The 13,671-nt window shown below is 37.9% G+C and overlaps 1 protein-coding gene across 1 annotated transcript in view; it reads right to left on the minus strand.

Moving 5' to 3' along the window:
• The window catches only part of LOC128859914 (protein FAM135B), an 85,074-nt gene that overhangs the window by 14,437 nt on the left and 56,966 nt on the right, over positions 1-13,671 (minus strand). Inside the window, exons 4-5 of the mRNA XM_054097060.1 lie at positions 13,046-13,410; positions 2,320-2,566 (exon numbers count right to left, since the gene is read on the minus strand). Coding sequence (XP_053953035.1) covers positions 2,320-2,566; positions 13,046-13,410 — 612 coding nt within the window. The remainder of the gene's footprint in view (positions 1-2,319; positions 2,567-13,045; positions 13,411-13,671) is intronic.

Here is a 13,671-nt window from a genome sequence, read left to right on the forward strand (position 1 = left end):
CTAAAAAATAACCACGTTCTCGCACCATGATTTGATATCAATCCAGAACTACTCAAAATGCATCCTCGACTAAGCGCACGAGTTTTGCTGCCGTTACCAAAAGACATCTGGACCTCAGGAAAGATACCATCTGAGTTAAAAGAAGGGGTTATAATTCTTCTCCCGAAAAAGGGCAATTTGTCAGAGTTCAAAAACTTGATAGCTATAATGGTGTTAACTATGGTTAGTAAAATCACCCATCTGATTCACAAATGGTTTTCCAATTCGTTGATGAAGGAGCTACAAAACGAACAAGCCCATGATGCTCGTGTGTCGATCACATTCACACAATAAGAGTGATTGCGGAATGAATGGCGCACTTTTCTCCAACTCTGCTTCAGCGAATTTGAAAAACGTTCGACACTCTTAGACATGACAGTATTTCGATTGCTCTTACTGGCAAAGGAGTGCCTGCTAGAGTCATTAGCCTCATAAAAGAATTGTGCTCCGGTGCTAACTAGGACTAGGACTGCTGGACTAAACTTGGAGATCGACGCACATATCCAGGTGTACGAAGTTGAGGATCTTCAACTTCGTGGTCGTGAAGCGTGTGACTTGATTCAATTGCTGTCTTCGGAAGAGCATGCGGATATTCTGGTCCAAAGCTATAAGTAATACTGACCTTTGGGTTGGAATTAAACGAACGATAAAGGAAATGTTGTGCGTCCATTCATCACTGCGGAAGGGACTTGGGTCCATCACCATGATCCTAAATCAAAACATGAAGTGGTGCGACGCTGGTTCATCAGCTTCGAAACGAGTTCGTGTCCATAATTCGACCCAGAAGGTATTATAGGGTATTCTGGAGATTGCTTTGAAGCCGTGGACAGACAAACATTTCAGTGGCAGACCATGGACGTTTCAAAAGGACTCGGCACACTCTCACAAAGATCGAGTGAACCACGAATGGCTAAAAAACAACGTTCCGAACATCATAACATTCACACAATAGTTCTCAAATTCACCAGACGCGAATCCGATGAATTATTCTCTTTAGGCCATTTCGGAGAGCAAGTTTTGAGCTCAAAGATTCACCAGTCTCGAGGCGCTGAAAAATGCCATTGCCCGCGAGTGGGCTAAAATACCTGTAAGTCAAATTCGGGCAGCTTGCGACTCATTTCTGGACCGTCTCAAAGTCCATAGTCAAGGTATCTGTATCCAGTCCTAAAAAAATTAATGCGTGGAAAGCGTTTTTCTTCAAATGATGAGGTCATAACAGCTGTGGAGGCGTATTTTGCAGCCCTTCTAGATCCTCAGTTCAGTGATGGAATTCATAAATTGGAATCTCGTTGGAACAAGTGTATTGATGTTCTGGGAGCCTATACTGGATAATAAAGTGTATTTCGAACCGTAACATTGTTTTTTTCTTATCGCACCGCAAAACTTATTGAACAACCTAGTATATATGTATAAGTATATTTAAACCTACTATTGACTCTAAATTTGGACCGGCACTGAGGGTATGAATGTTTACAAATGATGCCGCAATGGCAGTTCCCGTGTTATAACTAAATTCTCACAACTTAATTGCCACACCTCGTATTCATAAACGGCACAAATTCAAATTTTTTTATTAGCGCTCGTGCACTTGCAGTTGTGCAGATGTGCTGATGCGCGATTCTTGAGCGACACAAGTTTTCGCGAATTTGAATTCCAGTTTTGCAGTTTATATGTCGCCTCTTATATCCAGCCAAGTAAGTACGAATGTATGTATGCATATGAGGAATATGCTGTAAATATGTATGTATGATTCAAGTGTGTGTTCAAATGCAAAAGTTTAAGCAGTGACTGGATGTGCCCATTAAAATTTTATTTGACGTTTGAAAATCCAAGCACGCATACACATACATATATACATAGGTATGTACATACATCAAAAGGTATGAGCATGCATACGCTGGTGTAATTGTGTAATGCATGTGTACAACAACAACAATGCGGCCACAAATTCCTTATTCACTGCCGTCAGCAGTTTTGTTCTCGCCTACTCTGTGACCACGAGGGCGCAGTTAGTTGGTTAGTGAATTTGATGATCTGGTATGTGGGCAAGTGCTGCGGGAAACACATGCTTAGGCACATACATACATATGAACTCTGACATACATACATAAGTTCGTATAAATCGGCAATGTCGCTGTCGGAATGTGCGTGTTTTTACTCTTTAAACTCATTTTTTCTAATTCTTGACTCTGCAACACGTCCTATTCCAACCTTTTTGCCAAACCTTTTGGCCAGTTTCTCAACCAACACATTCACACGTATACTCCACATGATACTCACTTTATATAGGGCTGATGCAATGCCACCAAACTGGCATGGATGCCAACGCTAATGGCGGCCAAGTGGAAGTAATCGAACAGCACCGGCAAATGGTAGTGTAGCCCTCGACCTGGATGGAAATTCAGCTGTATGGTGCGTGTAGAGGCCAATGATAATGAGCTGCTGCCGTTTTGTTCCCCAAACCACAACTCCAAGTGCAATGAGAATTCTGCCCGTTCAATGGATTCCTTCAAGTGACGGCTGTCGACTGGAAAAAGTGAAGTGAAAAGAGAAAATCTAGAATTAAGTGCTAAAATTGAGAAGAGGATTTGAATATGAAATGAAGTGGCTGCTCGCATAAAGAATAATTGTGCTAATTTCTTGATATAATTAGCAATAATAGAGTAATTAGGAGTACATGTTGTTGATATCGAGAGCAATATATGTATATGTAAATATATGTAAGTACATACTCCCATATGCATTAATTAACTCTTTAATAGGCAGCAAGTGAAGTATCAAAGAGCTGGAGCTGTAATCTGCTGTAATCATAAGTGAGCTAACAGTAATATTTAATGTGTAAAGATAGAATTGAAAACGTGAAATATGGCTTTACAACGTATGTATAAGGATAATGTACCTCTGAGGTACATACGAGCTGGTACGTATGTTTAAAATCTCAAGCAGATTTAGTAGAACTGTGCCGTTCATATACCTTGTAGAGTACATATATATATATCCATATATTGATTATATAACTAAACTCGTAGATGCTTTCCATTTCAATTCAACCGGGCTATTCGGGTCATGTTCTTCGATTTCGATGTAACTCAAATATTATATGTTGCTGTCTGGTCAAAATAATGAGACACGTATTTTTTTTGTTCGCCCGAAAAATTTTTTTTCAAGATTTATCGGCAATTTTGTTTTTCGGCTCAAAATCGATTTTTTTTAATTATATAAGAACATTTTTTTTTAAATGCTCATAACTTAGTCAAAAATTAACCAATTTTACGGATTCTGGGGTCAAAATTATCGTCATTACTTGCACGAGCGACTTCATGTAGAAGCAATTGCAAAAAAGTAGTAGAAAATTTTTTATTTTGCAAAAAAAGAACAAAAATTCTAAATTTTTTCGAAATTCAATATTTCAAAAAGTGTATTTTTTTTTTAACTTTTTCCAAATTAAGAGGACACCTCCAACTTCATTCGAGCTGAATGCCCAGTTGCTAAAATGAGTTGTTTTTGAGTAATGAATTTTTGAGTAAAAAACATGTTTCGCTTTCCCACGACAGTCGGTTCTACGTTACCAGCCAAGGACTGTCAATCCAGCAGTATTCCACCTACATGCATGGTAAATCTTTATGCTGCTCCAAAAACAACAACTGCTTAGAATTATCACTATTTACCTTTGACTGCAAAATGACTTACCAGCCACGAATAGAAAGAAAAACTAGTCACTGCCTTTGTTCAAAAAAGTGATTGACAGGCTGGAGTTATAAACTTTTCTTCAATTAATTATTTAACATCTCTGCTAGATACCTTAAGGCTTCAATCGCTATTTGTCAAAGAGGTCACTTCGGCATGCAATCTCTGTCTGAAGAAAGATGTGCGAATCTAAATGTGTAGCTAAAATAACTAATATCGCCCACCACCATTTTTCATTACAAGTAGGAACTCATTTTTTTTTTAAGTCTTAAATATTACCACGAACTCTGAGTTTTCATAGAATATAACTTTGTGCTGTAGATAAATGTAATTTTTTTACTTCTTACGCTTACGCAAAGAATCCGCATTCATGTCCTTCAGACATATCGATCACCTTTTACCAAAGGTACTAATCTTTAAATCCGTACGAAATTCTTGCATTGATTTTGGCAAATACTCCTTCATTTCTTTTTTTTTGTGTGATAAGTACAACGAAGAGATTTTCCTTTTCTGTAAATTGAAACAAATATCGTAGGCGACTTAAGTTGTCATTTCATTGCTTTTCATTTCATTTCATTCACCTCAGGGAAAAGCAGTAGTCGTATTATATTTGCTTGGCAACGTCAACAAAGCAACGACATGGGTCCACTTAGTTGCGCATTCATGGTGAGCTAAATAAAGCTGCGTACATCATATAAAGTATGTATGTATGTATGTATTTAATATAGAAAATCTGGTGCATAAATTTGTTATTTGAGTACTTGGGTACGTTTGCACGAATAAATATATGGACTTACACAAAGAAATAATGCAAAATACATATAACCCAGTGGTATCAAATTTCTTGTCTCTTCTATACTCGTACATTAGCATATTCCAACATACAGTATTTGTTTTTGTAATACGTAGGGCATATGATACATGTGTATGTATGATGGTATGTAATTGTGAACGCTTGTCAAAGCTTAAAGATAAAATGGCAGATAAAAAGTGAAAAATGCCACTTGCATGAAAAGTGTCTGCCTGTCATTCGGTCTGCTTGCTGGTCGCAAGCTGGAGTATTTTCTACTTCAACTGCTAGTATGCGAAGCAAGTAAATGTGTATGCCTATGAATAAGTACTCGTACACTGTGGGGCGCATTCTTCTGGCAACCGCAGTTACTACCAATTTTATGCAACTATTGTACTCGCAGACAACAACAACAATGAAAACCACACTTCTGTTCGGAGTACTTGTTATCCGCTCGGATACCGGATGAGTACTTATTTTAGTGTGTATGTGAATTCATTTAATGCTTCCTTTTAGAAAAAATATGTACTCGTAATTCAAGTACAACTTTCATTCATTCAACATTGAAGCATTTACGACAAATTAACTACTTCGCTAAAAGAGTTGTAAGTATTTTTCATTTTCACATCTGCTTCTGCGGCTTTGGAGTGCTGTTGAATGCATAACCGCGTGGATGTGTGTGCATTCAAACATTTTTCTATAATAATATATTTCTTATTAGTATTCATTCTTTGTTTCAGCGCAATACTCATACTAGGTTGGTCAATAAGTTTTGCGGTGCGATAAGAAAAAAACAATTTTATGGTTTGAAATACACTTTATTATCCAGTATAGGCTCCCTGAACATCAATACAGTTGTTCCAACAAGATGCCAATTTATGAATTCCATCACTCAAGTGAGGATTTAGAAGGGCTGCAAAATACGCCTCCACAGCTGTTATGACCTCATCATTTGGAGAAAAACGCTTTCCCTGCATTCATTTTTTTAGGATGGAAGTCACTTGGGCTCGTGTTGACTGCGGAACTTGAACTTTAACTTATGGGTTTGCCATTGTCAAAATGCTCTTGTGACACGGTGCATTGTCCTAATAAAAAATAATTTTTTCCTTTTGCAAACTGGGCCTTTTTCCCAATTTTTGTTTTTTTGAGATGCTCTAATAGGTTACAAGAATATTCAGAATTTATTCTTCTCCTAATTTGCAAGTAATCCACACACAAAATTCCTTTTGCATCCCAAAAAGAGATGTTAACACCTTTTTGGCCGATTTCTGGACACGAACTCATTTCGGAGCCGAAGCATCAGGTTCACACCACTCTTTGCCCTCATGTTTTGATTTAGAATCATGGCGATGGACCTAAGTCTCATTCATAGTGAGGAATCGATGCACTAAATCCACTTTATCCTTTCGAAAATGCTCTAAATGTTGCTGGGAAAGTCGCATTCGAATGTGTTTTTGTTCCGTTGTTAGTGAATGGGGCATTGCGCACAAAACTTTTTGAAACACAATGCTTCAGTCAATATAAAGCTTACACTGCCCAAAGAGCTGCCTACAAAACTGTGTTTATTATATTTTTGAGTTATTTAATTTTTGTATTAGTTTTGAGACTTAGAAATGGAATACCCAGGAGGCAAAAATCAACATTTTCGACACCTGCTCTCCCTTGACTTTCAACGAGATCGAATACGGCCTTCTGAATTCGATGAAGAACGTCTCAAATCACTTCTGAAGAAGAACGGTCACCAAACCAGCCTTGAATTGGTAGAAAATATGAACTGCGATCATAAAACGATTCGCAGTCACTTTCATTCAATGGGATTTACCGAAAAATTGGGAGCACCCAGGCTCAGAAGCTCAACGAAAAAATAAAAAAAGTGTCCTTCAAATTGCATCTCAGCATCTCGCCTGCCCTCGAGCAACACGCGGTCAAAAACAGCGCTCCCGAATCGTCACGCTAGATGAGAAATGGTGCTTAACATCAATTTTAAGAAAAGAAAGGATTGGTCGGCTCCCGGAGATACGTCAAAGCCGAGAGCCAAGCCGGATCTTCATCCAAAGAAGTGTGTTTGGTGGGGCTGGGAGGGCATGGTGCACTGGGAAATGCTCGAAAAGTATGCCACGGTCAACAAAGAGCTCAAGGATTGCCCAGCTACACCACGTGAAAGAAGCTATTCGACTGAAAAGACCTGATTGACATGGTCAAACCGTTCTCCTTCATGTCAACTCCAAGCCCCATTTTGCACAAGTTGTCAAAGGCGCACTCAAAGGGCTCGAATGGGAGAAGGTTCAGCATCCGCCGTATTCTCCGGACCTTGCACCAATCGATTACCATCTCTTCCGCTCCCTGCCAAACCATATGAAGCGCGTTGCCTTCGATAACAAAGAGGTCCCTAAAAACTGGCTCAACAACTTCTTTGACACTTGACTAGGCGATCTTTGGTGGAACGGCATTAACAAATTGGTCGAGAGGTGGGAAGAAGTTGTAAAAAGCAACGAGTGATATATAATTGATTACCTCATTGATATAATTATTGTTTTTTGTTTAAATAAAAGTATTCGGTAAAACCGCTACGAACTCATTCCCCATGCAATATAGAGACTTGACTATTGTACAGTAAATAAATATTTTCTAACTTCTACTTCGCTTGTTGCACCTAAAATCAGCTGTTCTCATCTATACATTTTGAAATATTATTTAAATTCCGATAAATTCGAAGCCAGCAAAATCCCATAAACATATTTAAGGCTTCTCACTTCAGTGTACATTTATATGTATCTACATATGTATATACATCCATATAATATATATTTGTGTACGCACCTATTGCTAGATGTGAAAGCAATGAATGTACTGGTTGAATTGAATAAATGTTTACTCGTATTTACTTATTGTAAAAGGTGAGATGCAAATATGGAAAGCAATTTGTAGTATTTCTGTTTCATATTTCATATAAACAAAAAAAAGTTTGTTCTCATGTTTACATTGATACACACATATATACATACATATTTGGTTATAAAAAAAAATGCTTCATATCAAATCAAGGCCTTTAAAAATTTCGTTTAGTAGCACTTGGTTAACAAATGAAATTTCGAATTTATTCCGACCTCTACCCGTTTGCTGATAGATAAAAACGAATGCGGGCACAATAGCGTGCATGCATACTCTACGAGTATGTACAAAAAAAGAAACAAAAAATCGGTACGGTTTTTCCATCAGCTTTATTAGGCACACACATACGCATCTATATTTTAATCTAAGATCTCCGTCAAAACATTTCGGAAAAATTTTAGAATTGAACTGAGCTGTTTCTCTTTGAAAGTACCTATTAAAAATCTTATTAGGCTTTAAACTTTTTTATACAGAGTTTTTGAGCTTAAGCTCTTCTATCATTTGAGGTGATTTTTTGAGAAGAAAACTAATTTTATTTATGAAAAACTCGATTTTGGGTAGTTCGCATGTAGTCAGGTTTTGCCAAATTATATTTGCCATGTTGATGGCTTCTCTATCATTTCGGTATCGACGTTTTATCCAATTGGATACCAAGAGTTTTACTTCTTCTAGCAAGTTCAATTGCTTTGCAGTTTCCTGCTATATTCCTGTGGCCTGGCACCCAGATAGGTTTACTTTTAGGTATTGAGATACGTCATTCAAAAGTTTGAAACATTCTATGACTATTTTGATGAGTGCGTTTTTGACTCTAAATGAAGACTTCATTTGTGGATAATTCTCTAATTTTTATCGCCCTTATTCTATTCCTCTTTCGAAGGAAATGCCGTGATGAAGGATTTATTTAAGTTAATGTCCTTGGGTTAGGTTAGGATTTTGTGGTAATCGGCTTAGAGTAGCCAACACTTAGACCAAGTAGGTCCGTTGTGGTATTACTATGTAACACGGGCACCTTAGTGTTTATTTATGATGGAACCATTTAGACGTTCTTAGGGAGCTTAGGATAGGTTTTATCTCCACACCGGATAGTTCCGTAAGAGAAAAATGGTATTTTTCTAACAACCTGGCTCTACTCCTAGCTAAGGCTGGACAATTACAGAGGAAGTGTTCTACTGTTTCTTCCTCGTCTCTATAACTTTTGCAGCATTCATGCTAAAATACTCCCAGCCTAGAAGAGTGCCTACCTAAAGGTCAATGACCGGTGACATAAGCCACGACCTTCAAGAAGTTTTCTCTTGAGAGTTTGTGTAATTCTCCTGATCTTTTCTTATCTATTTGCGGCCAAATTAGTCTGGATGCCACACAAGTATTTTTTTCTCTTTGTGACCTATTGGCCTGCTGGGGAATATTATTTTGTATCCTTAATTTGCAAGTTGCCATAAGAATCCCAATGTTGCCCCTGTTTTCAAGCAGTGGAAGATTAGTACCCTTTCTGGCTAGCTCATCGGCCTTGCAATTTCCATCAATATCTCTATGTCCGGGAACTCGAGTAAGGATAACCTTGAAGATGGTGCTAATATCATTTGGAGCTGTCAGGCATTTCTGAGCAACCTTTTATCTTGCCACCATTGACTTGACGGCCGCCTGGCCGGTCGAGAGGATATATATTGTAGTTTTTGTTCCGGTACACAGTTACTTCCTTCATGGCTATGATTTTCTAATCTAACCTAACCTAATGTCCTTCGTCTTCCAGAAGTCTATTGCACCAGGAATACGTGAAAATTTCTCTAGAATTGACGTGTGCTCCCTACGATTCGCCCTGAGTAGATCGATTTATCTTATTCTGAGAGCTGACTTGTCAGTTATTTACTTGCCGAATTCCTCTATAGGTAACAGGTTGAGCAGAGTTTTTAGTGCCTCTGTAGAGGTAGTTCTAAAAGCCCTACAGAGGCCAAGTCTGGCCATTCTTTGTGCATGATTCATAGTCTTTTTGATATATTTCTTATCTGGCCATATTTTAGGATTGGTCGCACTATCTGTAAGACTTACTGTGTTAAGCCAATGCACCATAAAAGGGGAAATAGCCCAACTTAGTGCTATTGCCGCTCTTCTTTACTCTAACTTCTACATTTGACTTCCAACTGACTTTTCTGCCTAATATCGGGCCGAAATAGCGGGCTTCATCAACAAAGCCTAAGACAGAATATAATTTTGATAAGATGACATTCATGAGACTATTAAATGGTAAACGACTGTCAAAAATTACGCCTACATCTTTAGGAAAAATGCGACATATTAGAATTTTATAATCGCAAAATTGTTAGATGAATCACCCTAATGTGAATGCATATGAACATATTTATTGCCCCATAAAAATAATACAGAGGATGCAAACATTCACATTTTATTGCCGCATAAGATTCTTAAACAAAGTACTATTTAATACTTGGCTGTCAAGATATTGTAAGTCCATGAGAGTAAGAAATACGATTATGACTGGGAGCACTTCTGCCAAATTTTCATTATATGACAGCAAAGTGTGGCAGTTTTCATAGCTATTTGTCAGATAGTAAAAATATTATTGTTTAATTTTTGAATTTTACAATTGAAGATTGTAAATGGAAATTGATTTTAAATTGAAAGTAATACGTGTAATTGAAATTGATGCACTCAATTAAAAATAAAAATAATTGAAATTGAATGCCTTTCTTCGTTATCCAAACAATCTTTATTTGAAAATTACTTTCTTCATATGCACGTACTTTTGGTCTGAACACTTTTGTTCTGCAACTTAAATTAAAATTAGTTTCTTTTGATGCCGAGAAAAGCATTTTTCTCATTGAAACTATTTTTGCTAGATTTTGGTGACATTTATTTTCTTTTTCCATTTTTAATGTTACTTGAAGTCAACGCAAGCCGCGTGTAGGCCTCATTGCATCATACTGCAGTCTGCAGTCTGCAGTGCTGTCGAAGCCGGATGGCAGTCGCAGTAATTTCAATAATGCGGCAGTTGGCACGCACTGCGAATCGCTGTCTAGCGTCGGCATGCCACGGCGGAACGGCAGTGAAGAAAGAATCGAATGTTGTGCCAGCACATGCCGTGCTGCTGGCATAGATTTAATTCAGTCAAATACAAATACGCGTATGTACACACACGCACACTTATGTATGGATACGTAATTATCCGTGCTGCTCGGAGTTCATCCTGGGATAACATTTTGTTTAAACTCAACGAAAATTAATAAATAAAATAAAACTCATAATGCCTAAAGTATTAATTTATGGTTGCAAGAATTTAAATTAAGGCATTACTCGGATTTTGCTACTTTGGTTCAGGTTAACTTCATACAAAAACACCTTACTTAAAGGGGGAGCCTGCTTTAGAGGCTTCGAAAAATCGATTTTTTCGTGGATTTTTTTGGGAAGGAAAGAAATATTCGATTGAAACGAAACTTTCAGGTTTTATTGTTATATATTTCAACAGTCTTCTCAAATTTTTTTATTAAAATATATGTCATATTATGCCTGGTACAAGCATTTTGCCGAGGCGCTTCGAGTGTGCATGTGTCATGCGGCGGGAAAGATGTAGGTCGCAATTTTCATCAGAAACCAGAAACCCAAAAAACCGTTTATTTTAATATAGAGAGCTTCTAGTTAAACCAAGAAAATTAAACAAAAAGTGAGAAATTCAACAATTTTTCGCAAATTAAAAAACAAATTCAGTTTTTTGGAAAAATAAATTCATTTTAGATCGTTTAAAAGTGGGTTAATCATAACTTTCTTAAGGTTTTTTAAGTTCAACTAGAAGAGAATTTAATTCCGAATACAATCAATGTTATCTCGTTTCGATAGGACGTTTAACTTTTTCGCATTTCGAGCGATCCGGCCGCTCGTATACCTGCTCGACGCTTGCTCACAATTTCTTCTGTAACTCCGAAAATATTTTGAATTTGCTTCTGAAATTTTGAGAACACATTCTTGGATAGTTTGGGAAGACATTTATGCAAAACAAAAAATCGATTTTTTGAAGCCTCTAAAGCAAGTCCCCCCCTTAATTATAATTTCTGGGACTTCAGGCTGTATGCCCATAATATATAATACACCAGAGCGAGAGGTAGCTTAAAATAAATTTTACTCATTTATAATAGTCCCATCTACGGGCTGTCGAGGTAAATTCGGAAAACAATTAGAACAGTGACGTCAGCCCCAAAACTGTCCCTAAGTAGGTGGCAAAAGGTTAATCATCCTATATGAAGATTTCTAATTTTTGCAAATGGCGTCAAACGTCAATCATATGTGACACTTGTGAACAAGACAGTTGCAGACAAACAGGTAAGCAATGAAGCGCGTAAAGCTCTCCTCCGAGCGCAAAAATTTCCATTACTCATAATAATTTTTTTTTATTCAGTAAACAATTTTTTCAAAAACAAAATTCGATGAAAAGTTTTGAGCCACATTGTAGATAATTGAGTTAAGTATTAAAATATGGATGGACTTCGCAGCCGCTGGAAAGTAATATATATTTTAATAAGTCTCCGTACCTGTTCCCAAGGCTAGGAAAATTTAGACTTGACTGTACAGAAACCTTTACCACCACTGGTTGACAGATTTGTGGCCATACTCAATGTCGGGACTCCGGTATGGAACCTCATAAGGCATTTTCTTCTTCCTGATTGGCGCGATAACCACTTGAGCGATTTTCGCCGAATTTAATAAAGCGTACCAGTCGTTTCTTACTCGTGCTAACCGATGCCAGTTGAACGCATCAAGTGCTTCTCCGCCTGATCTTTCAAACGCAGAGGAGGCCGCCCACTGCCACCAGTTGGTACCGGATAAAATACTTTTAGAGCCGGAGCGTTTGTATCCATTCGGATGACATGACGAAGCCAACGAAGCCACCAGATCTTTATTTGCTGTAGAATGCCTATGCCATCGTAAAGCTCAAACAGCTCATTGTTCCAGTGCCAACGATACTCCCCATCGCCAACATGCAAAGATCCGAAAATCTTCTGCAGACTCTCTCTCTTAAACACTCCAAAGGACGCTTCATCGAATATTTTCATCGTTCAAGCTTCTGCGCCAAACTATAGGACGGACATGATGAGAAAGAGATACGCTCCGTTAGATTTCAAGGCTGACATTATTATCGGTGTTAATGCTGGTTCCTTGATAAACGAAGTCTCTTACAACCTCGAAATCATAACAGCCAGGGTGCCGATAGGCGAGTGCGCTTCATAGTATTTGTATGACGCTATCAATATTTGCACGACGAGTGGAATAAATTTTTTAGCTAAACAATCTAAATTTCAATTGAACTAAATTTCTCGCTTCAGAGCTCAGATGTTTTTCAGCTCAGATGCTTCTCTATACTTTCGCCTTTTTCACTTCACTTCTCAGTTAACTTAGGTCAGTTCTATGGGAATGAATTAATAATGATTAGTTTAACGGAGCTCTTAGATCTAAAATTTCGCTATTGTTTCGTTACTAACGCGATGATAAAAAAATCACATTTTTTCTTCGAATTCAATGGTTTCTACTGCCGATAGCTCCAAAAAGAGCGACTATAATTCTTTTTATACTACGAGCATCCATTTTAACCGCTTCATTCACTTATGCAATATACCTTTAGTTATAACTCACCCAGCAAATGTGTGCGAAAGTGAATGACATCACGTAACGTTACTTCCTCATTCCTGTAGAGAATCTGAAAAACGCGCGATGCACCACAACCGTTGATTATGCATGCAGATCCTGACAATAAGCTTCCGCCGTTCTGTAGCATACTTGGCATCGCATCCTGCTGCTCGCGCTGCTCTTGCAGCACATCCCCATCACCACCATCACCGCCACTGCTTTCGCCACCGTTACCACCGTTGGTGACTGTCTGCGTTTGTGTGTGATTTTCCGATGCATGTGCGTTGTTTTGCGGTGTATCTGGTATGCTGGTTTCCACTTGGACGGGAAGTCGTGGTGAGACGCGCAGGCCGCAGCGCACCTGGTAGAGGCTACGAAAGAAATCAAAGTTAATACAAAGAAATATAAAATGCATATTTATACATTTTTACACATTCATAAAATTTATGTTTACGAAAAGAGCTTAAAATAGTACCCGTAGTTGATGGGTTCAGTATGGGCAAATAGCTGACAGTGTCGCTCCTATAAAGGCCATATTTATTAATTTTCCGTATTTATTAACATTCCACCTTCATTATCAATTGGCTAGTGAATGCTCTCTTTAAATGACATACGCTTATTTTTCGTCTTTT

Source organism: Anastrepha ludens, chromosome 4 (assembly GCF_028408465.1).
Source record: "Anastrepha ludens isolate Willacy chromosome 4, idAnaLude1.1, whole genome shotgun sequence".
NCBI classification, from domain to species: Eukaryota; Metazoa; Arthropoda; class Insecta; order Diptera; family Tephritidae; genus Anastrepha; species Anastrepha ludens.